Genomic DNA, 25577 nt, shown 5'->3' on the forward strand with positions numbered 1-25577 from the left:
GACCCCTCCAATATTGCTCCCTGTGGTACCCCACTAGTAACTGTGACCCTTCCAATACTGCTCCCTTTGGTAAACCCAACTGGTAATGGTGACCCCTCCAGTACAGCCCCCTGTGGTACCCCACTAGTAGCGGTGACCCCTCCAGTACTGCCCCCTTTGGTACCCCACCAGTAACAGTGAGCTGTCCAGTCCTGCCCCCTGTGGTACCCCACTAGTAAGGGTGACCCTATCAGAGTATATACCATTAATAACCCCCCTGTGCTTTCTATTACTGTGCCAGTTACTTACCCACTTACACATATTCTCCCCCAGACCAAGCATTCTCAATTTATATACCAACCTTCTATGCGGCACAGTATCAGACGTTTTGGAAAAGTCCACATACACAATATCTAGTGATGGGTTCACGATCCAGTCTAAAACTTACCTCCTTGTAGAAGCTGATCAGGTTGGTGAAACCAGAGCGGCGACCCTCCATAAACCCATGCTGATACAGCCATTTTCCTTTAGGTCCTCCAGGATAGGATCTCTTAGAAACCCTTCAAACATTTTATCCACCATAGAAGTAAGACTTACCGGCCTGTAGTTTCCAGGTTCACTTTCTGACCCTTTTTGTATATTGAGACCACATTTGCTAAGTGCCAATCCAGTGGAACAGACCCTGTCACTATAGAGTTCTTAAAGGGGTTTTCCAGGGAGAATACTATTAGTGACCTACCCTCAGGTTAGGTCATCCATAGGTAATCGGCTGGGGTCCATTTCTCAGGACTCGACTGATCAGCTGAGCGGGTGCATGCTGTCAGCACTGCAAATACACAGAGGTTGGAGCTGAAGCAGTGGAAGTCTCCGCGCCGACCTCTGTGCCTGCACTTGTAAGTGCAGGCACGGCTCGCGCTGATTTCAATGAGATCCATGCCTGCAGTTACAAGCGCTGGGCCACCACACAGAGGTCGGCGCAGAGTCTTTACTGCTTCAGCTCCAACCTCTGTGTATTTGTGACGCTGACAGCATGCACCCACTCAGCTGACCGGTTGGGGTCCCAAGTGACGGACCCCAGCCGATCAACTATTGATGACCTGTCCCGTGGATAAGTCATCAATAGTATTCTCCCTGGAAAACCCCTTTAAATATAAGAAACAACAGTCTAACTATCACATTACTTAATTCCTTAAAAACCCGGGGTGTACGCCATTGAGGCCTGGAAAATTGTATATTTTAATCCTTTTATGTCGGCTCTGCGCTTTTTTCTGTGTTAGATTGCTGACATTTAATGGAGAGTTCAATTTCTAACTCTGCATTTAACCTGTCATTTCATTTTCCTGAGTGAATCCACTGGCAAAAAAACTATTTTACACATTTGCTTTCTCCTCATCACCCTCCACTATTTTTCCTGCATTACTTTTTAAAGGGCCGACACTTTCCGTCTTAATCTTTTTGCTATTTATATAGTTGAAGAACAGTTAAGGGTTAGTTTAAAGGCCCACTTACACTGAAAGATAATCGCTCAAATGACAGTTTAAATGACAGTTTTGAGCGATCATCTTGGCACAACTCTAAGTAGCTAATTACCTACTAGTCGTCATAGCTCAGAGAACAAAGCAGCTGTTTTGTATATGCAAACAGCTGCATTGTTCTTGGAGCTGTCAGCTGGTGTCCCACTGAGACCTGCCAGCTGGATATCAGCTGAAAGAATACTATCAGCGCTGGCTGTGCGGCGCTGATAACAGTCATCGGTGATTTCTAGCTGGCTAGAAATCACCTATTAACGAATAGTGCATGATGGCCGCACATTTAGATGCAACAGTTATTGCTCAAAAGCCATCTTTTGAGCAAATTTTGAGTGATAATCGTTGTGTCTAAATGGGTCTTTACTAGTGATGAGCGAGCTTACTCCATAAGGGCAATTGCTCGAGCAAGCATTGCCCTTAGTGAGTACCTGCCCGCTCGAGAGACAAGGTTCGGGTGCCGGTGTGGGGGAGCGATGAGTAGCAGCAGTCAGCAGGGGGGGAGAGCGAGATCTCCCCTCCGTTCCTCCCCGCTCTCCCCCGCCTCTCCCCGCCCGCCGCCGGCACCCGAACCTTGTCTCTCGAGCGGTCAGGTACTTGCTAAGTGCAATGCTCGCTCGAGCAATTGCCCTTAGCGAGTATGCTCGCTCATCACTAGTCTTTACTCTCTGTCTTCATCTTTGCTGCTTTTATTTACTTTTTACATAATTTATTTTTTCTGTACAGTTTTTTAGTGCTTCTTCAGTATTTTAGTAGTTTTAGATGCTTTATTTTTGTTGTTCATTGCCCCCCTTTACGTCTTCATTGAGCCACATTGACTTACTCCTGTTCCTAACAGTATTATTTCTGGCTTACTTATTCCTATATGTATTCATCTCCTTTACTATGAAATCTCTAAAGATGGCTTCACAAAGTGTAATCATTGTGGGCATTCTGCAAAAGAAATCCCGGAGCGATTACGCAGTAAGTACGCACTAAATGGTGCACATTTTGCGACACATTTACTTGCGGAAATGCTGAGAATTTTAACCCTTGTATTGCAAGAATTTCCACTGCAACTCCAGTAGTGGACGTTCTGCAGCATTTCCACATTGACGTTTTGCCCCCCCCCCCCCCAGCCCACATTAACAGTTGCTAGGCCACCTCCGCTCGCATAACTCAGGCATGTCCAGAATACACACCTATACACGCCAACATCTGAACACACATGTATGTGTAGCACACCTGACTCCTTCCTGTTTACTGGCTCTCATACAATACTCCGAAATGTAGATGTTTTGTCTGTGTACGTGCATTGCTGTTAGAGAGGCTGGAAGGATGTAGCAAGGTACAGATTCTCAGCATGTCGGAGGAGCAGAAGGAATACTATAATTTATGGGGCACATAGGAGGCATTATTACTGTATGGAGCACAAAGTGAGGCACCAGTACTATAAGGGCGCACCATGAGGAACATTGAAGATAGGGGTAGAATGGGCAAAGTATCAAGAGACAAGTCATAACTTGAAGAAGTTCTCATGGCAGTCTTTGCCCAGATCAAGAAAAAAAAGGTAAAAAAGATTACTCCAATGGGGTAAAAAGTCACCTGTGATCACTGGAGGTAACTGCACTGTGATCACTATCACTGTGAAGCACTGACTATTATCTGGTGACTGCATTATTTAGAGATAAGCTGTATCTGGGGGTAGGGGGTGGGGTGAGCTGAACTTTCATACCACCATTCTGCCCCCAGAAGAATTTGTCGTTTTTCTGTAAACCCGTCCTGTAGTTCCATCTCAGACAGATATGTAGATGATGAGAGTTGTGGTGATTAGATGGATGGTCTTGTCACCGGAGGCCCTAAAACTGGTTCCCCCCTTTGGCCTATAAGAGGCTCTCGGAGGCCCCTTGTGTGTAGTGACCTCTTCTTCCGCTTGTAGAGCTTGTTGACCACTAGACGCCTCTACGACGCAGAGAAGAGATTTCACCCCGTTACCAGAGTCTGAGAGGGGCGCATTATTGGGATGTGAGAAGCTGGATGGTCGTACCCATGAATTGTCCCCCACCGGCCGTTTTGACCAGACGGTTAGGAGGTGTTGGGACCAGTGGATGGGGGCATACAAGGTGATCGGGCTCAGGACCCCCGACAGACCACCAGTAGAGTAGAGTGTCTGACCAGACTGTTGGGGGGTGTTGGGACCAGTGGATGTGTGAGGGCACACAAGGTGACCAGGCTCAGGACGCCCCCTACAGACCACCAGTAGAGAGGAGCGTCTGACCAGACTGTTAGGGGGTGTTGGGACCAGTGGATGTGTGAGGGCACACAAGGTGACCGGGCTCAGGACGCCCCCTACAGACCACCAGTAGGGAGGAGCGTCTGACCAGACTGTTAGGGGGTGTTGGGACCAGTGGATGTGTGAGGGCACAGAAGGTGACCGGGCTCAGGACCCCCGACAGTCCACCAGTAGAGAGGAGAGTCTGATTGTCCGACAAGCATGAGCAGTTCCAACTACTGGTTGTACGACATCCAGAGACAGGGGGCGCCATCGTTACACCCCTGTGTCTGTCGGAACCATTTCCAGGCTCTTGCCTGAAGGACATTTGGTCTTACGGCCCCCATTACATGTACAGCCTCTGACCCCCCGCCCTTCCCCCCACCTCCATTTGCAATGCTGTTGTGACTGATGAAATTGGACGCTACAGACGGGAACCGGGTTGTCTTCAGCGATGAATCCAGGTTTAGTTTGGGCGCTGATGATGGCCATTCTCGTGTCTGGAGACCTCGGGGTGAGCGCCTCAATCCTGCCTTTGCTGTGGAGCGGCACACTGCCCCCTGCTGGTGTGATGGTCTGGGGGGGGGGCCATCACATACAACAATCGGCCCCCCTAGTAGTGGTACGAGGGACAATGACAGCTCAGCGATATGTTCAGGACATCCTGCAGCCACATGTGTTCCTCTCATGGCGGCTTCCAGCAGGATAATGCTCGGCCGCACACAAGGGGGTCACAGGAGCCCCCACAACACTGTCACACTTCCGTGGCTGCCCGGTCACCATATTTATCACCAATAGACCATGTAGGGGACCATCTAGGATACCAACTGCGACAGCCTACGAGTTTACATGATCTAGAGGCTCAGTTACCACAGACATGGAGACATTTGCCGCAGGATACCATACAGAACATGTATGCCAACATGCCCGCCCATATCACATCTTGTATCCAAGCTAGAGGTGGTACAACAGGGTACTAGAGCCTCCATGCCCGCGCGTATCACATCTTGTATCCAAGCTAGAGGCAGTACAACGGGGTACTAGAGCCTCCATGCCCTCGCGTATCACATCTTATATCCAAGCTATAGGTGGTACAGCAGGGTGCTAGAGCCTTCATGCCAGCCCGTATCACATCTTGTATCCAAGCTAGAGGCAGTACAACAGGGTCCTAGAGCCTTCATGCCCCCTGTATCATATCTTGTATGCAAGCTAGAGGCGGTACAACAGGGTACTAGAGCCTCCATGCCCCCTGTATCACATCTGGTATCCAAGCTAGAGGTGGTACAGCAGGGTACTAGAGCCTCTATGCCCGCCTGTATAACATCTTGTATCCAAGCTAGAGGCGATACATCAGGGTACTAGAGCCTCCATGCCCCCTGTATCACATCTGGTATCCAAGCTAGAGGTGGTACAGCAGGGTACTAGAGCCTCTATGCCCGCCTGTATAACATCTTGTATCCAAGCTAGAGGCGGTACAACAGGGTACTAGAGCCTCCATGCCTGCCCGTATCACAGCTTGTATCTAAGCTAGAGGCGGTACAACAGGGTACTAGAGCCTCCATGCCCGCCTGTATCACATCTTGAATCCAAGCTAGAGGCGGTACATCAGGGTACTAGAGCCTCCATGCCCCCCGTATCACATCTTGTATAAAAGCTAGAGGCGGTACAACAGTGTACTAGATCCTCCATGCCCGCCCGTATCACATCTTGTATCCAAGCTAGAGGTGGCCCAACAGGGTACTAGAGCCTCCCTACAAGGGGTCGGTTCTCCACAATAAATGGTCCTCCTGCTCTGATATTGTAATCACTTCTATCAGCGTTACAATCACACAGAGAAGGCGTCCGCCCGGGCCGGGTGTAGGTAATAGTGCACATTTTGTTTCTTTCCCTTTCGTGCTGGTTGATGCCTGGCGCAATGTGGTTACAAGAGTTGTGGCTTAAAACTAAATTTGTTGTGTTGACAATGTGTCCCTCCATCTAGGAGAGATGCAGAGAAGTGTCATGGCGGTCTGCGCCGGATGGAGAAGACGAGGCTAAGAAGGACTAAGGGCTTATTCACATTAGCGTGAGAGGTTCTGTTTGGAGCCTGATTTTGGCTGTGTTCTTGTGTGGCAGATTTGGCGCGGACCCACACCATCCAGATCCGCAGCAGATTTCACCCTTTCAATTGAAGGAATGAAGTCTGCTGCCCTGAAATCCGCATCAATTTGTTATATATGTGAACGCAGTGAAGCCACAGGAGGAGACGGCGCGGCACGCTGCGCTATCATGTCCTGTAGAATGCTGTACGGGACCTGAAAGGACCTCATTATAGCCAATCAGGTATATTTGGCGCCTTTTAGCGAGTGGATTCTGCTTTAATACACTCATAAGGAAGCAGGAACATGGAGTCCTAAGCGCTGATGTGAATGAAGCCCGATGTCAGGGGGCTCCTGCCATGATAGGTGTAGTAGTCCAGTGTGGTCTGTAATCCCCATCAGCCCCATGATTACACCCCCACCAGGAATCCGTCACAAGTAGAACTCAGGACCCCCAGCAGTGAATCTCCACCTTTCTACAGGCGATCTGTCAGGAGCCATCATGCCACGGTCCGTCCAGCAGGTGGCGCTCTATGCCGGTAGTTACGTGCTCAGCAAGTTTTCAGTGGACAGCGGGCTGATCCGTAGCCGAAGAAGTTAAGAGGGCGTGTCTGCTAGGTAGTGGGCGTGGTGCGGTCCGGGCCGGGCGTGGCCTGGGTGGTGGGCGGTCTGGCTCTCAGTCTGGGGGTCCGGGCGGCTGAGGCTCCGGTGTTATGTCCTGCTCCCGGGAGCTCGGCGGCCTGTGATCCCGGGAGGATGCTGCTCCTCGGCGCCCTGCTGCTGTGCTGCGCCCCACATACACCCGCGGGTGAGAGACTGAGCGCCCGGGAGGGGGAGGAGCTCTAGTGTAATGTCTATACAGCCGGGGGTCATTCTGCTGTATACTGCTACCAGCTCCAGCGGCGGGGTGTAATATCACAGAGTATTATATAGCTAGAATCTCTGGTGAAGTGTAATAAAGCACAGTGGGGTGTGATATAGTGCCATATTATTTGATGTCTGGCAGTGGGATGTAATAAAGTGTCACATTTTATAGCGATGATCTTGGACTGCATGTAATATATCATGTATTATATAATTTCCGGTAGTACAGGGCTAATATAGATCTGCATTATATAGCTATAATCTCCTGTCGTGGGGTGTGCAATATATAACTACATAATCTGCGGTGGTGGTAGGTTATGTAGAGCTGTATTATATGTCTATAACATTAGGCGGCGGGCAGTGCAATATAGCGCTGTATTATAGAATGTCCAGAGGCGGGCAGTGTAATATAGCGCTGTTATAGAATGTCCGTCGGCGGGCAGTGTAATATAGTGCTGTGTTATAGAATGTCCGTCGGCGGGCAGTGTAATATAGCGCTGTACTATAGAATGTCCAGAGGTGGGCAGTGTAATATAGCGCTGTGTTATAGAATGTCCGCCGGCGGCCAGTGTAATATAGCGCTGTGTTATAGAATGTCCGCCGGCGGGCAGTGTAATATAGCACTGTATTATAGAATGTCCGGAGGCGGGCAGTGTAATATAGCGCTGTGTTATAGAATGTCCGGAGGCGGGCAGTGTAATATAGCGCTGTATTATAGAATGTCCAGAGGTGGGCAGTGTAATATAGCGCTGTGTTATAGAATGTCCGCCGGCGGCCAGTGTAATATGGCGCTGTGTTATAGAATGTCCGCCGGCGGCCAGTGTAATATGGCGCTGTGTTATAGAATGTCCGCCGGCGGCCAGTGTAATATCGCGCTGTGTTATAGAATGTCCGCCGGCGGCCAGTGTAATATCGCGCTGTGTTATAGAATGTCCGCCGGCGGGCAGTGTAATATCGCGCTGTGTTTATAGAATGTCCGCCGGCGGGCAGTGTAATATCGCGCTGTGTTATAGAATGTCCGCCGGCGGGCAGTGTAATATCGCGCTGTGTTATAGAATGTCCGCCGGCGGGCAGTGTAATATCGCGCTGTGTTATAGAATCTCCGCCGGCGGGCAGTGTAATATCGCGCTGTGTTATAGAATCTCCGCCGGCGGGCAGTGTAATATCGCGCTGTGTTATAGAATGTCCGCCGGCGGGCAGTGTAATATCGCGCTGTGTTATAGAATGTCCGCCGGCGGGCAGTGTAATATAGCGCTGTGTTATAGAATGTCCGCCGGCGGGCAGTGTAATATAGCGCTGTGTTATAGAATGTCCGCCGGCGGGCACTGTAATATAGCGCTGTGTTATAGAATCTCCGCCGGCGGGCACTGTAATATAGCGCTGTGTTATAGAATCTCCGCCGGCGGGCACTGTAATATAGCGCTGTGTTATAGAATCTCCGCCGGTGGGCAGTGTAATATCGCGCTGTGTTATAGAATGTCCGCCGGTGGGCAGTGTAATATCGCGCTGTGTTATATAATGTCCGCCGGCGGGCACTGTAATATAGCGCTGTGTCATAGTTATAATCACCAGGTGGATGTTTCCTGCGTTCTTTATATTGCGCCACTTAAGTACTGTATTACACTCCGTATATTACAAGCTCCTCTCCTGACTATTATACCTGGGTTGTTAGAATGTCCGCCCCCAGTCCTGTATTTGTCTCTTTCTCACATCTCAGTTTCTCCCCAGATGCAACTGTGTGCAGCAGCCGCAGCGTCAGCGTCGCCTCCTGTCAGGACTGTCTGCTTCTCCACCCGCAATGTGCCTGGTGCTCCCAGGAGGTAGGTTACCCCCCATACTACTACTACTACCCCATCATCTGCTGCGCTATCATTACCTGCAATGTGCCTGGTGCTCCCAGGAGGTAGGTTACCTGCCATACTACTGCTCCCTCATCTGCTGCGCTAGCATTACTCTCACTATACCTGCTACCCCAGGAGGTAGGTCCCCCCCCCCCCATACTACTGCTCCCCCATCATCTGCTACGCTATCATTAGCCGCAATGTGCCTGGTGCTCCCAGGAGGTAGGTTACCCGCCATACTACTGCTCCCTCATCTGCTGCGCTAGCATTACTCTCACTATACCTGCTACCCCAGGAGGTAGGTTACCCCCCCCCCCCCATACTACTGCTCCGCCATCATTAGCCGCAATGTGCCTGGTGCTCCCAGGAGGTAGGTTACCCCCCCCCCCCCCCCATACTACTGCTCCCCCATCATCTGCTGCGCTATCATTAGCCGCAATGTGCCTGGTGCTCCCAGGAGGTAGGTTACCCGCCATACTACTGCTACCCCATCATTACCCGCTATACCCCTAGGAGGTAGGTTACAATTACTCACGCTCCTACCGTTTCCACCACCTGTGGTGTATCAGATGCCCCCAGAGGGTAGATAAATACTCAAAATATTCCCTGAATGCCTCAGTGTGTCTGCTGCCCCCTGGAGGTTCGGCACGCTGCCCCTCACCATTCCTCGGTCCTAAGGACACCTCCAGCTCCGTCGCCTCTCATCCCCTCGGGCCGCTCCTTGGGGGTCACTCGGCTGTGGAACAATCTGCTTCTACTTCTCAATACTTATTATTTTTCCGTTATTTGGATATTTTATTATGCTAGTTTTTCGATTACGTGAAATCATAGATTCAACCAATATCTAAGCTTTTTATCCTGATTTATCATTTTTCTGTCATTCTGCCTTTGTTTCTGATCGGCGCAGTGAGAGTTAAATGTCGGCCGTCTTTCTATGTTTTTAATTGCACTTGGTTTTAAGGCAGTGACGTCTATGGCAACAGTTAGGTGACCGAGGTCCACTTCGGGCCGAAACGCGTCCTGCAGTTCGGCTCTGACATACAGGCACTAAATCATTAGAGGGCAGGATTGTCTCACACAAGCAGCCTTTTTCTATTTTTGAATTTACTTTTCAATACGGCTGCTTGCTGTCAGTGACTAGAAGCATTATTTCTCCACAGCCCATCCCCCGTCCTTCTCAGTGTTTGCAACAGCTGCCGCGACAAATGCAGAATCGTACATATTCCCTGTAGCCGTGTCGTAGATCAGGTGCTGCGAGTTTCGCGGCCGCCCCAGCTGGGGTAATATACAACCACGAGCGTTGCCTGATATGAAGGAGCACCGCCCCACAGATGGTGCTGGCTCCACCCTAACATGGTTACCGCCAGTGTCAGATCTGCGCCCGTGGGTGACATCACCGCCCCGGATCAGCTGCTGTCTCATCCCGTTTTTTTTAATGTAATGTGGTCATCTTTGTATGTGACAAGTCTGGTTGATTGCGCAGATGTCACCGCGCTGCCCCCCCCTCCCCCACTATGTGGATTATATTATGGATTATATGGATCGGGGTTATTTTTGCTGCCTGCCTCTGCCTGAAGGGTGACAGCGTCCTGGACTGCGGCCGGTGCTACGTGGGACTGAGGAGGGATCAGCAGTGCCGTCCCATCTAGGACTGTTACATCTAGGACAGACACAACATGCTGAATACAGTTATATACAAAGTATCTACACGACAGTGGAGGTGGGGGGGTAGGTCAGGGGTCTGCAGGATAGTGGCGGGGGGGGGGGGGGGCAGGAGGTCAGGGGTCTGCAGGATAATGGAGGGGGGCGGGAGGTCAGGGGTCTGCAGGATAATGGAGGGGGGCGGGAGGTCAGGGGTCTGCAGGATAGTGGGGGGGGGCGGGAGGTGAGGGGTCTGCAGGATAGTGGAGGGGGGCGGGAGGTGAGGGGTCTGCAGGATAGTGGCGGGGGGGGGGGGCAGGAGGTCAGGGGTCTGCAGGATAGTGGAGGGGGGCGGGAGGTCACGGGTCTGCAGGATAGTGGGGGGGGGGGGGCGGGGGGTCAGGGGTCTGCGGGATAGTGGCGGGGGGGGGGGGCGGGAGGTCAGGGGTCTGCGGGATAGTGGCGGGGGGGGGGGGCGGGAGGTCAGGGGTCTGCGGGATAGTGGCGGGGGGGGGGGGGGGCGGGAGGTCAGGGGTCTGCGGGATAGTGGCGGGGGCGGGAGGTCAGGGGTCTGCGGGATAGTGGCGGGGGGGGGGGGGGGGCGGGAGGTCAGGGGTCTGCGGGATAGTGGCGGGGGGGGGCAGGAGGTCAGGGGTCTGCTGGATAGTGGCGGGGGGGCGGGAGGTCAGGGGTCTGCTGGATAGTGGCGGGGGGGCGGGAGGTCAGGGGTCTGCTGGATAGTGGCGGGGGGGCGGGAGGTCAGGGGTCTGCGGGATAGTGGCGGGGGGGCGGGAGGTCAGGGGTCTGCGGGATAGTGGCGGGGGGGGGCAGGAGGTCAGGGGTCTGCTGGATAGTGGCGGGGGGGCGGGAGGTCAGGGGTCTGCTGGATAGTGGCGGGGGGGCGGGAGGTCAGGGGTCTGCGGGATAGTGGCGGGGGGGCGGGAGGTCAGGGGTCTGCGGGATAGTGGCGGGGGGGGGGCAGGAGGTCAGGGGTCTGCGGGATAGTGGCGGGGGGGCGGGAGGTCAGGGGTCTGCGGGATAGTGGCGGGGGGGCGGGAGGTCAGGGGTCTGCGGGATAGTGGCGGGGGGGCGGGAGGTCCGGGGTCTGCGGGATAGTGGAGGGGGGGGGGGAGGTCCGGGGTCTGCGGGATAGTGGAGGGGGGGGGGGGCGGCAGGTCAGCGGTCTGCAGAATAGTGGAGGGGGGGGGGGGGGGCGGCAGGTCAGCGGTCTGCAGAATAGTGGGGGGGGGGGGGCGCCAGGTCAGGGGTCTGCAGGACACTGGAGGGGGGCGGCAGGTCAGGGGTCTGCAGGTTGGTGGAGGGGGGGCAGTAGGTCGGTCGAGTCTGCAGGGCAGTGGAGGGGGGCGGTAGGTCGCTCAGGGGTCTGCAAGGCAGCTGAGGGGGGCTGCGCTAACTTTTTAGTGACGTGTAATGCTGCTTCTGTAAATTGCGTTGCAGGCGATGCGGCTGTGTCACATAACTGGGTGGGGGGTGTTGTGAACAGCGGGTGAGGAGTCACAGTAATCTGTGAACGACCCGGTGATGACCCAACTCGTTAGCAGCTTGTTGTCAAATTTCTGCAGGCATCTCCCCTTCCCCCTAAAGCCGTACATTGAGTATTATCGTATGTGGCAGCCATTTTGATGTTCGTACATGAGACTCCGCTATGTTTGAAAGACCCCCTAATCCCCCCCACCAGACAAGGATCCCTCTGATATGTGCTCTACGGTAATCCGTCTGCCGGCGCTCCTTCCACATTGAACGTGCCGCTGCTTCCGTTATTGGTCGGTCGGCTCGCTGTGTCTGATTGGCTAGGTACTCTCTCATTAACATTCACCTTTTCTATACCTGGGGGTTGCGTTACGCTCAGCCGGTTGGCGTGTCCAGCGCGTGGTGCTCACCGGCCGCTCGTCTGTTTCCTTGATGGCGGGTGTTTGGCTGAGAACGTGCTGCACATGGCGATACTCTGGTACAACGCCGCTGTGATGCCTAATATCCGTCTGTCGGAGCCCCGCCCCCTTTTCTTCCTCCATATGGAATATTCTCTATATGCAGACCGTGCATTTTGGCCAAATCATGGCCTCCGTCTTGCAGCGCCTGAAGCTCGGAGTCTCCTTATGTCAGAATATATACCTATACAGAGTAATTCGTTTCCACTGTGAGAAGGAAAAATAAGCAGCAGTGCCCCTCCTGTCCATGGCCGTGTCTGGTATTGCAGCTCAGCCCCATTCATATGAGTACTGGGCATGTGGCCAGTAGGGGGTGCCAATTCTGGAAGACAGAACATGGCTCCTGATTCTGGATGCCCCTTTAGTAAGCTGTTGGTTGTCTCTGGGGGAACCAGGTAATGACCCCTGTGTGGCGGCCATATTGGAGAGCGATCTGTCTTGGCCCTTTATATACCGATAACCTCCTTGTCGGGGTGACTTGTTATGGCCTCCGCGGGATTGGATGAAGTTATTGTTGTCTCACTCCAGTTTTCTCTTCTCTCCCTGCAGATCTTCGGGGTGTCGCACACGGTGACGTCACGCTGCGATTTGATGGGCAATCTGATAAATAAAGGCTGCTCTCCGGATTTTATCGAGGGCCCCATGAGTAAAGTCACCGTGACCAAGAGCCTTCCCCTCAGCAGCAAAGGGTCGGGGTCGTCGCAGTCGGATATCATCCAGGTCACACCGCAGAGTGTCTCGCTATCTCTCCGGCCTGGTCAGTGGTCACACACAATGTGGGGGTGTACAGCAATGGAAGGGAAAGGATAGAGTAGGCAGCGGGGGAGGAGCTATTAAGCATGGGCAGGGATATTAAGTCTTAGGAGGAGGGTGGCTGGGCATGGGAGGTAGACTAAGGAGATATTGCCGTCGGCGGGCCCTGTCGCCTTCGGGGAAGGGGGGCCCGGCGGGGGGGGGGCCCTGTCGCCTTTGGGGAAGGGGGGCCCGGCGGGGGGGGGGCCCTGTCGCCTTCGGGGAAGGGGGGGCCCGGCGGGGGGGGGGCCCTGTCGCCTTCGGGGAAGGGGGGCCCGGCGGGGGGGGGGGCCCTGTCGCCTTCGGGGAAGGGGGGCCCGGCGGGGGGGGGGGGCCCTGTCGCCTTCGGGGAAGGGGGGCCCGGCGGGGGGGGGGCCCTGTCGCCTTCGGGGAAGGGGGGCCCGGCGGGGGGGGGGGCCCTGTCGCCTTCGGGGAAGGGGGGCCCGGCGGGGGGGGGGGCCCTGTCGCCTTCGGGGAAGGGGGGCCCGGCGGGGGGGGGGGCCCTGTCGCCTTCGGGGAAGGGGGGCCCGGCGGGGGGGGGCCCTGTCGCCTTCGGGGAAGGGGGGCCCGGCGGGGGGGGGGCCCTGTCGCCTTCGGGGAAGGGGGGCCCGGCGGGGGGGGGGGCCCTGTCGCCTTCGGGGAAGGGGGGCCCGGCGGGGGGGGGGGGGCCCTGTCGCCTTCGGGGAAGGGGGGGCCCGGCGGGGGGGGGGGGGGGGGGCCTGTCGCCTTCGGGGAAGGGGGGCCCGGCGGGGGGGGGGGGGCCCCTGTCGCCTTCGGGGGGGGGGCCCTGTCGCCTTCGGGGAAGGGGGGCCCGGCGGGGGGGGGGCCCTGTCGCCGTCGGGGGCCCCGGCGATGACTTGGGCAAGTGGAAAGAATGTGATTGAGGTAAGTCTTGTTAAGCGTGGCAGGGCTTTGGTGGGCACAACACGTGTTGTAAGGAAGGTGATGAGTCGGTACCGGAGGGCTGTCACTTTGGTGGTCTCTAAGATCTGTTCTGTCGTAATTGAACTATACATGTCGTCGTCTCTTGCAGGAGCAGCGGCCTCTTTTAAGGTGCAGGTGCGGCAGGTGGAGGACTACCCGGTGGATCTGTACTACCTGATGGACTTGTCGCTGTCTATGAAGGACGATCTAGATACCATTCGGAATCTGGGGACGAGATTGGCTGCGGAGATGGCGAAACTTACCAGCAACTTCCGTCTGGGGTTTGGCACCTTCGTGGATAAGAACGTCTCCCCGTTCTCTTACACTGCCCCCAAATATCAGAACAACCCCTGCACTGGGTGAGTGGACATTTACCACAGTCACGTGACCAGAGAGAATGGTCTACTACAATCATTGATCTTCACATCCACAGCTGAAAGCTCCCAGCATCCCCTGCTGCTTCAGTGTCTGCACAGAGCCTGAGAAGTGTTGTCTTTATAAAGTATCTGCCCCCTGTATTATAGTAGCTTAGGTAAGATGTCAAGATGCGATGGAAACGGTGAATGTTTCCATTCACTGACAGCAAGCAGGGAGGAAGGCGAGGCCATTATGCAGCCTGTCAGGCGCTGACAGGTCGCTTTACACTTCGGGTCTCCATCTTTGTGTCTTGCTTGTTTTTCTCTTCACCAGTTCTGGCAGAGACCCCATGACTCAAGTAGGTTGGGGAACGGCCAATCAGGGATCAGTCTCTAGTCATGAAAGAACAGCGCGTTTCCAGAATTCCCTCCCGCGCTCCGGGGGTCATTGTTCCACTGTCCTCTTTTCTACCTCTGTGTGGGACGTCGGCCAAATGTCACTCGCTCTGCGCCCTCGGCGTCACATACAATGTACACAGCGTTCCCGCAGTCTGCTCCAGCTGCGCCCGTGTCTGAGGACGGTCAGAGCGCTGCAGGCTGGCGGTAAACAACTGTCACGTAATAAAGCTCGGGTCACGTCCATGGGAGCGCGACGACCCCCCCTGCAGGTGCGGCAGGTCATATGCCTCTCACACAGCAGTAAGGAAATTTTGCACAATCGCACCTGTAAATCTGATGCTTCTGGGATAAAAAAAAAAAAAAAAGTTGCCATCTAACTGCAGCTTCTAGTGAAGGCGTGAATCATTAAAGACCCCCCCCCTCCAAGTACATTGCTTCTTCCAACCACCAGGACCCCTCTTGTATATCTCCTCTTCGGACCCCCAATACACTGCTTCCTCTGCCCCCACTTTTTAGATGATCTCGAACTCTCTTTACTTCACATCCTCCAAACCCTTCTAGCATTGAAGTATTCATGAATGGAATCCAGAATTGCAGTAAAGACTGACACAGTCATAGTAATAAGCGTGAAGGAGCAGGGGGTTATGAAAGTCTGTATAATGCTGGGTGATGCCATCTGTTTGTGGTCACGGACTTGGTGGCAGGTTTCTCAGTTTATCTTTTGGCTAAATGCACTGAATGAAGACTTTTAATCGCATCAGCCTGCAATAAAAATCACAATAATCCAAATCTATTGAATCTTAACAATTAACACCAGAACAGTTCATTTTATAAGTACAGCCCCAGAACCAACATTGTATCATAAGTACAGCCCCAGAACCAACATTGTATCATAAGTACAGCCCCAGAACCAACATTGTATCATAAGTACAGCCCCAGAACCAACATTGTATCATAAGTACAGCCCCAGAACCAACATTGTATCATAAGTACAGCCCCAGAACCAACATTGTATCATAAGTACAGCCCCAGAACCAACATTGTATCATAAGTACAGCCCCAGAACCAACATTGTATCATAAGTACAGCCCCAGAACCAACATTGTATCATAAGTACAGCCCCAGAACCAACATTGTATCATAAGTACAGCCCCAGAACCAACATTGTATCATAAGTACAGCCTCAGAACCAACATTGTATCATAAGTACAGCCCCAGAACCAACATTGTATCATAAGTACAGCCCCAGAACCAACATTGTATCATAAGTACAGCCCAAGAAGCAAGATCAATAAAGGGATAAACTGTGAAGTCCAGTCAGCCCTGCTATTTAATTTTGTACATCCTAATAAGACCCGAACAATTGTAGAGAGTTGTCGGCTCACAAACAAGAATGCTACTACCCATCATCACTCGAAGGACCATACAGGGACTACAGGACTCAGTGGCAGGATAAACAATGACATTATGACTTGCACATAACGTCATCTCTAATAAGCATTGTTGTTTTCTTTTCCATCCCGTCCAGACCGACACGACTACTTCTCTTCCGAGGTTGCCACAAAGATACCTGTTTGATTTTTCATACCTGTAATCCCTATATTAAGATAAACTTTTAGTAGTGCCGCACATGGATTCCCCTAAATACTGTATAACAGTGCAACTCGCAGCGCCCCCTGGGTAACGAATGACAATCCGCACTGTCTCCCTGTAATGAACAATGAGTGGCACTGTCCCCTTTAGCAATAAATAGTCACACGGGGACCCTGTAATAGCAGCTCTATTGTCCCCCATAGTGAAATAATAGTCACTGACCTCCCCCCACGGTCCCATGGCGCCTTCTGCCCGCTGCCAGGCTTCTTCCGCCACTGATGCTGCCTCTGTTCATTGTATCCGCATCTTAACGATCTGTATACAACTAAGACTGTATTTACACGGTTGTTTTTTCGGGCGAGTTTTGTAAATTGCAAGATGCACGAAAATAGATCCCATCGTTTGATGAGTTCATTTATAAGGGCGACTTTTCTCTCGTAGCGATTCCTGTGAGGCAGAGATCGCAGCGTGTCCTATTTTTCGCGCCGGCCTCGTAGAAGAATGGTACTCACGTGTGGCCTCCCGTACATCACAGAGAACAGGGATGTGTCTGTGTTGTGTGCGATGCAAGTGGCGCCCCCGTGATCTCTGGATCGATTTGCTATCAGCCATGTAAATGCAGCCTAACTTTGGGCAGATTGCCAGCAATGACCTGAATGCAGGCGGGGCAGTTGTCACCTCCTGCATTTGGGAAGGGGCGCTGTCTGAGGCAGAGTGCTCAACTCGCCTCATTGACGGGGCGCCCCTGTATGTGAGTGTTTTTTATTTTAAGCCCCCCTTAACTTTTTTTTTTTTTTTTAAATATCCCAGAAAGCCCCTTTAAATTTTGAGGGAATTGTTCTAAAAGTGAGAAACTTCTGATTCTGTGGTTGAGGGGGAGGAGTGTCGTTGATTGATCCAGACATTATTTCTCTTCTCAGATATAAGCCGTTCCCAAACTGCATCCCGTCCTTTGGCTTCCGCCATGTTCTTTCCCTTACGGATAAAGTCAGCAACTTCAATGCTGAGGTACAGAACCAGCAGGTGTCACGGAACCGGGACGCCCCAGAGGGTGCGTTTGATGCCATCCTACAAGCCGCAGTCTGTAAGGTAAGAGCATCGAGTATTACACATCATGGGAGAGTCTTGGGGTTTAATACAGTAATTCCACCAGCAGAATAGTGAGTGCAGCTCTGGAGTATAATACAGAATGTTACTCAGGATCAGTACAGGATAAGTAATGTATGTACACAGTGACTCCACCAGCAGAATAGTGAGTGCAGCTCTGGAGGATAATACAGGATGTAACTCTGCATCAGTACAGGATAAGTAATGTATATACACAGTGACTCCACCAGCAGAATAGCGAGTGCAGCTCTGGAGTATAATACAGGATGTAACTCAGGATCAGTACAGGATAAGTAATGTATGTACACAGTGACTTTACCTGCAGAATAGCGAGTGCAGCTCTGGAGTATAATACAGGATATAACTCGGGATCAGTACAGGATGAGTAATGTATGTACACAGTGACTCCACCAGCAGAATAGTGAGTGCAGCTCTGGAGTATAATACAGGATGTAACTCAGGATCAGTACAGGATAAGTAATGTATGTATACAGTGACTCCACCAGCAGAATAGTGAGTGGAGCTCTGGAGTATAACACAGGATCAGTACAGGATAAGTAATGTATGTACACAGTGACTCCACCAGCAGAATAGCGAGTGCAGCTCTGGAGTATAATACAGGATATAACTCGGGATCAGTACAGGATAAGTAATGTATGTACACAGTGACTCCACCAGCAGAATAGTGAGTGCAGCTCTGGGGTATAAGACAGGATAAATAATATATGTACGTGTTGACTGCTGTTTCTATACACGTATTCTATATAATGGGGCCAAAAGATTATATTTGAATCAGTTGCATGCTGGGTTTAGTCTATTGTCTGCTTTATACTGTGGCAGTTCTTGGTGATATATACTGTATCTCTCTGTCTTTGGCCTTGTAGTTTCTGCAGGTCATGTCTAGCTGCGGGCACTTCCTTAGACTCCGCCTCTTTCCCTTTCTCGGCCCGCTCCTCTTTTTCTATTTTTGCCATCATCTGCAGTTTCGGATCCGTTTTGCAGGTTCCTGTTCCTTGAAAGTTCTTGTTCTCAGTGATTTCCATTTCCGAGATAAAAGACGCAGTTTCAGCATGTTTTGTTTTCTCTGTCACTTTAGTATTTTACGTTTTGATACTTTGTTGCAGTTCCCTACTGTGTAGTAAATCATCATGGCGGTGTTCTGCAGGGTCGGTGGTTGTCTGATTTATCGGTCAGATGTCATTCTTTGGTCGCTGGGATTATCGCACTCGCTGCCGCCATTGTTGGATGATGCTGGGTTCTTCCCCTCAGGGGTGTCTGGTTGAGGTTGTCGGGCAGGTTGGGGCAGGTGCCGTCGTACGGCGGATTAGCCAGGATAATGATAATCCTGTACTGAACTGGCGGCATCTCAGGCTTTGTTGTAATTATACTTCCTCATGTTGGGACCTGCGCCGCCACGTCTATCACTTCAGACATCACCAGGTGGATTTACTGTTCAGGGGTCTAGGAAAGCTGGGTGATTACTCCTGATGAGGCAGAAATGATGGCCATGTTGGTTGTCACCCAGCTTTCCTAGAGACGGGCGCTACGGTTTGTGCTGCTCAGAGCTTCCCTACGTGTTGGACGCTCGCATCAGGCGAGCGGCTGCCGCCATCTGTTATCGAGTCCTGGGCACTGGTGGAATAACAGAGATCTGATTGTTTTCTCGGCCAGAACTGGAATGTGTCGCACAGTTGTTCTCCAGTCCTGATGGAACCTGTGTTGTAGCCATGGCTGCATTGAGGTCTGCTCCTCCTCTATACCCCGTACTGCAGATCATCCTGTAAATAGGGGAGATAACGCAAACCTGCAGAACATTTCATCTTAAAGGGCCAGAAAACTGCAGGATTCCCGGGGATTCATGGGCCATGTATAACTACACCAGGGGATTGTGGGATTTGTAGTTGTATCTGGGCTTTGCTTTTCTGCTGAGTATGGCTGCCAGTTTTTGTGGTCTTGCTTGGGAAGTTTATGGTTTTGCTCTGTATTGGGGTCGCGGGGGGTCTCTGATTCTGTATGGAGGTCTCTGTTGTAATTAATGCCATTTACTGCCAGGAGAAGATCGGCTGGAGGACAGAGGCGTCCCACCTGCTGGTTATCACTACAGATGACGTCCCACATATTGCACTGGATGGTAAACTGGCTGGGCTAGTGCAGCCACATGACGGGCAGTGCCACCTTAACACGGACAACGAGTACAGCGCTGCTGGTCAGCTGGTAAGAACTGCGCCAGCTTCACCCTTCTGACAACAGTATGACTGCCCACACAGCTCCCGCGAGTCCTATATATATAAAGCATTGTACCTGCCAGGGTTGTGGAAGGGCTGGGTGACAACCAGTATGGCAGCTCACACAGCTCCTGTGATCCCTGTATATAGAGCATTGTGCCTTGCAGGGTGCTGGAAGAGTTGGGTGATAGCCGCTATGGGATAACGTCACACTGGGATGTATATGTGATAATTGTGATGTTTTTCGTTTGCCTCGCACACAGCTGTATTTTTGGCGCCGTACAAGCAGAAGGTTTTGCTGATCCGTAATCTGGCCACGTATGGATCTTACTACCCCTCCGCCTTGTGCATCTCATACTGATGCCGCGTCACGGAGATAATACGCAGTATTGGGTCCATGGGAGAATATGTCCATGGGTGGAGGAGCAGCAGCCGCTGCACACTCGGCTCTGCTGCATGCACCAGGAATTAGTGTCAGGGAATTAAAGCGGTTTCTGCAGAGCTCAGCCATGATAGTGTTGTTCCCCCCCCAGACGTCTTTTGCTCTCTGGCCACACATTTCTCTAGAATTGTCCTACAGTTTCTTGCGTATTTCTGAAGCAGCAGTGACCGCAGATGCGGTGTTATGTAGTGCGCCCCGCTGTCCTCAGGAGCTTAGAATCTGATGGACGGAAGAACCGCTCAAGTCTCCTGCAAATAACGATACTCCGGGCTCCAGACGTTACCTGCGCTGAAGCTGCAACAAACTATGGAGTGGAGTCAAATATCCAGATTAATGGCGGTGTGCCGCAAGGACAGTAGAGGGGCCGGGAGGGACTTAGGAAGCGGTCTCTGGTATCTGGTGCCATGCTGACTGCTTCCCTGCTGGAGGATGCGTGGGGGGGGGATCCGTAGAGCAAACCTGTAGATCGAGGTGGTCCCACAGATGCTCAAGTGGGTTTAAGTCTGTGGAATAGGGTGGGGGGGTATACTTGGAAGTCTTGGTCGTCTTCCATCCACTTTCGGACATTTTTAGACGTGTGACATGTCATGTTGTCTTGCTGGAAGATCCCATCTGCCCCAGGCATACAGCATGTATGGGTGTAGGTGATCTACAAGGATGGGTTCATAACCGGATCGGTTCAAAGTGCCTTCTGCATGGATGAGCAGCGCAGAGAACGCCACAAACAACTCCACAGCCCATAACGCTGCCGGCACCGACTTGTGTCCTTCCAGCAATGGCTGCAGGGTGTTGGTTCTCTGATGTTTCTCGCCTGGGATGCCAACGTCCATCCTTTCGATGAAGCAGAAAACGTGACTCATCAGAGAAGGCAACCCTTTGCCAATCAGCGATGGTCCAACACGATACTGTTGTGCAAAGTCTTTTCTTCCGATGCACCTCTATTAGCGCAGCTGCAGTGACCATCCGTCTGGTCCGGAGCGCCATATGCAGTCACGTCTGGTAGCACCCGGGTTCATTTTCAATCTTGCGCTGCTCCCCTGTAGCGGATCCGTCGGCCCCACGCACCTTCGTAGCTGACGGGCACCTCTCACATCGGTGGCACGTGGTGCTCAGCGGTTTCCACGTCTGTTATTCCCAGCGGTGGCATTTATCCGCTCACGATACACTTTCACCACAGCAGCATGCCAACAGTTCACAAACTGCGCTGTCTGAGAAATACCGCCACGCTCTGCCCGAAAGCCAATAATCATCCCTTTTTGCGATGCCTTTTTTACCCCTGACGAGGAGCGATTTGTGAGCGGACAGCCTGTCACACGCCTTATATACACCGTGCCCACCACACGTCACGTCCTTCATGGGCTACCGACTGCCAGCGCTGAAGGTAGGTCCTAATAATGAGTATAAGGACCGGAGGGAGACGTGTGCTGTTACCTCACAGAGGATGCTCTACACTAGTTACACGGTAACAAACCTTCAGCTGTGGGAATCGCCACACGGGTGACCTTCCTGTCTGATTTTGAGATGGACATAATTTGCGCAGGGGTTGGGGGGGGGGGGGGGGATTCATGTGAACGGGTTAACTTACACAAGAGATTTTTTCTCGAACGGATGGTCCAAATTAGAGAAATCGCGGCGTGTCCTATTTTCCTATTTTTATGAGTTTCTTTTCTTTCTTCAAGAATTGCCTGATATTTTCTATGGGAGCGTTAAACGCATTGCAACCGTATGGCCGCAGATGTCATACGCGTGTGATGCAGTTTTAGCGCAGGTTGCTATGGGGACCACATGGGAATAAAATGGGAAGTACAGAGCAGTGAAAATTGCATCACAAGCGCAGGCAAAATGGTGGGTTTTCACTGACCAAACTGCACTCGCCCCTGTGACCGCCGCCGCAGGTCGGGGCAGATACTCGGCCTATAAACGTAAACAAACTACAAACTAATTTGAGTGATAATCGTCCAATATAAATGCAAAAACATTGTTGCGTTGGGGGGGTAAAGGGCTGGGCCTCGGCGGCGTTGGGGGGGGTAAAGCGCTGGGCCTCAGCGGCGTTGGGGGGGGTAAAGCGCTGGGCCTCGGCGGCGTTGAGGGGGGGATAAAGGGCTGGGCCTCGGCGGCGTTGAGGGGGGGGGGGGTAAAGGGCTGGGCCTCGGCGGCGTTGAGGGGGGGGGTAAAGGGCTGGGCCTCGGCGGCGTTGAGGGGGGGGTAAAGGGCTGGGCCTCGGCGGCGCACAGTGTTTCAGGAGATACACGTGTAGATGAGGACAGTGCTGCTGCGGCAGGGATGTGAGAGTGCATGGAGTGAAAGGATTAGGGCTCATCAGCAGCACAGAGTATTTCGAGAAAGTAATAGCGAACTGTTCCATTCCCTCCTCTTCGGACTTAAACCTCCATGATGTGGTCACCCTTTTGTCTTTGCACTAGTTCTGCCCTCCATGTTGGGTGCGGTGATGGCGCTCGCAGTCTAACATGAGCTTTCTCTTTGTCCAGGATTATCCTTCGCTCGCGCTGCTTGGCGAGAAGCTGTCGGAGAACAACATTCATCTCATATTCGCGGTGACGAAAACTCATTATTTATTATATAAGGTAATGAATCGGCCAATGGAGGCGGAGCATCTGGCCTAACACGTCTATCATGCCCCGCCTCCTGTGTACGGCTAGCGCTGTGTTCCTACTTTCTGCAGCTCGGTTTTGTCGTGTTGAAGTAACGAGGTTTTGGTTTTGTCTTCTCTTAAGAATTTCACGGCGCTGATTCCCGGCACCACGGTGGAGATCCTGGACCCCAGCTCCCAAAACATCCTGCAGCTCATCGTCAACGCCTACAATGTAAGTGTCGCCGCAGCACCCGGGACTGCAGGACGTATTTTGCCCCGTCTTTCTCTCCCTCCTTGGCATTTCCCACCTGTCTGCACACGACACATGATGGATGAGGTAACATGTGACCCGCGGATAGTCTTACTGACGAGCTGTCCAACCTGTCTGAAGCCGGAGGCGACAGCCCAATCTTTATAGCACCTGGAAAACTGTTCAAAGTCCGACTGATGTAATGTAATGACTCTGATCTGTGCATCATCATGTCGGACAGAATCCTAGGACACAACAGTCTCTCCCCAGCCTATGTTGGCTGATAACAGAGAGCATTAGCTTTCATTAACCACTTCAGGACTGCAAAATGATTGAGTGTCCTGGATTGGTCAATGCTCCTCTTGCTGGTTCAAGTGGCGGCAGGGGAATTACCCGGGGCAGCAGAGCTCTCTTGGGGGGTTTGTACTGTGGCTTCCTTCCGCGGGGCTGGTCCAGCTTTCAGTCACCACTGCAGTGGCACTTCTGGCTTCCATGCCCGCAAATTTAGGCCACGGCCTACTGCTGGGAACCTCCGATGGGGGGTGGGCTTTCAGCCCTCCCTGCAATCTTCTGGTTTAGTGCCTGAGTGCTCTTTTCCCATTGCCCTCTTCTGCTACAAAGTCCAACCTTCAGTCCTGTTTGGTCTCTCTGCCTGAGCACATTGCTATCCGCTGTTGCTGGGACCGGTAGTGCACCTGACAACCTCCTGATTCCTGATCCAGGGTATCATCGGCATTAGAGCTCCGTGTCCACACCAGCCCAGGACCAGGTAAGCGCTGTCTGGCGGTGAGCTCCCCTCCTGCTTTGCACCTTCTGCAGCACACATAGCAGCAGGTATATTTAAAGGCACAGTGCGGCACTATGTCCAGCTCCAGGGCCAACGGACCCAGATAGGGCCCAACCAGAGCCACGCATTTCGCTTGCATTTTCTGCAGTCTGAAATGTACATGCTTACAGCAAAGCTGTTATACCGCTGCTGTCTTCCACCGACCCAGGCGGCCAGTCAACCGGACACAGGCACTCATCCTGTCCAACTTCCTCCATCTGGAATGGGTTCACTCGCTCTCTCGAGCGGTATCCGACCTTACCAAAGCGTCCACTGCGTTCTTTAGAGAGGCTGGATTGCTCTTTCCATCAACCCTCTTTCAAGCTATGACCATCCTGTCATCCCCGACCCCCAATCCTCGAAGTCCATTCTGCGAAATCTTCTGCATGAAGGGCCGCCCCCACCTGATTCATCCAGGGTGGGGGGACAATTTTTCCTGCTCAGGGACACATGGCTTGGTCTTTCCTCCAACGCATGCCTTCAGGAGGTCATCTCTTCAGGCTACGCCGTGGACTTTCCAGCTTATCCCCCAGATTGATTCCTCACTTCCAGAATCCCAGCATCTCCTTCACAGGCCACCAATTTTGTTCAGGCGATAGCGACTCATCTGGGTCCCTCATCGGGGAGTAGTAGCGCTGGTTCCTCCTGCAGAACGCTTCAAGGGTTTTTATTTCACTCTGTGGTGCCCAAGAATGATGGCATTGTCAGACCCGTTCTCGCCCTGAAGAAGTTGAACTACTGGGAGCAGGTCCGACGTTTTCGCATGGAGTCGTTGAGGTCAGTCATAGCGTCCATGGAACATGGGGAGCTCCTGGCTTTCATTGACATTAAGGACTCTTATCTTCTTGTCCCAATATGTTGAGCACACAAACACTTCCTATGCACTGCCGTCCACTCTGATCATTACCAGTTCACGGCTTTGCCATATTGGTTGGTCATGGTCCCCTGAGTTTTCACCAAGGTTCTGGCATCTGTTATGGCTCTCCTCAATTCCAAGGGGATATTGGCCATTCCCTTCCTCGACAACATTTTGGTAAAAGCTTGGTCAGACAATCTGCGCAGCCTCCACGTCACTCTGGACACTTGATCCCGGTTTGGGTTGATTATGAACCACCCCATGTCCGACCTCTCACCATCTCTACGACTGATCTTTCTGATTCTGTTATTTGGCATAACACAGGCCCAGGAGTTTTGCTCACGTGTGGAAAGTGCGTCTCCCTGCAGTCATAGTCTCCAGTAACCTTCGCTACTGCATGAGAGTCCTGCGACTAAGGATCTTCAAGGCCATCCTATTTGGGCAGTTTCACATGCAGCATCTCCTGTGCGCCATTCTCTCCCAGTGGGACAAATCGGTGAACTCTTATTGCAAGATCTGGCTACCCCACAGCTTCAAAGTGATGTTCTCTGGTGGCGGGACTCCCCACCATACAGGGCCGTCCCTTTGTGACACTGCACTGGCAGGTTCTTACAATGAATGCCAATCTACTTGGCTGGGGTAGGGGGTACGCAGTAGAAATGAACAGAGCAGGGCACTTGGACAGTACAGGAGTCAACCATCTGGATAAACTTCGGGCCATTCTTCTGTCACTTCAGCCCTTCGTGCCTCAGGTAACGCGTCTCCCCATCCAAGCTGGCAACCCAATGCCAGTTGTGTACATAAATCATCAAGGAGGGAGCCTTAGCTCGGCGGTCATGGTAGAAGCAGTGAAGATCCTGACATGAGTCGAAGATCACCTTCTGGCACTCTCGGCGGTTCACATACCAGGGGTGGACGATTTGGATAGCTGGCATCCTGTACAGAAGAACAGTCAAGCCGGGGAATGGGAGTTGCACCCCTACGTGTTCCTCGAGCCCTGTCGGAGATGGGGGTCATCCAGATGTCTATCTGATGGCATCCAGATTCAACCACATACTTCCCGTCTAGATTCCAGGATCCGCAGG

General features: G+C 52.6%; 1 protein-coding gene across 2 annotated transcripts in view; it reads left to right on the forward strand.

Moving 5' to 3' along the window:
• The first annotated feature begins 6492 nt into the window (after positions 1-6492).
• ITGB5 (integrin subunit beta 5) overlaps positions 6493-25577 on the forward strand; it is a 31539-nt gene continuing 12454 nt past the window's right edge. The window contains exons 1-8 of one of the 2 annotated variants that reach the window (XM_066575300.1): positions 6493-6642; positions 8427-8518; positions 12679-12886; positions 13955-14204; positions 17114-17282; positions 19353-19514; positions 22457-22552; positions 22703-22792. In XM_066575300.1, coding sequence (XP_066431397.1) covers positions 6591-6642; positions 8427-8518; positions 12679-12886; positions 13955-14204; positions 17114-17282; positions 19353-19514; positions 22457-22552; positions 22703-22792 — 1119 coding nt within the window. In that variant the 5' untranslated portion in view covers positions 6493-6590. Of the gene's footprint in view, positions 6643-8426; positions 8519-8978; positions 9000-12678; positions 12887-13954; positions 14205-17113; positions 17283-19352; positions 19515-22456; positions 22553-22702; positions 22793-25577 lie in introns of those variants that run through there. The other variant, XM_066575301.1, reaches the window with a different exon arrangement.

This window comes from Eleutherodactylus coqui, chromosome 8 (assembly GCF_035609145.1).
Source record: "Eleutherodactylus coqui strain aEleCoq1 chromosome 8, aEleCoq1.hap1, whole genome shotgun sequence".
Lineage (NCBI taxonomy): Eukaryota > Metazoa > Chordata > Amphibia > Anura > Eleutherodactylidae > Eleutherodactylus > Eleutherodactylus coqui.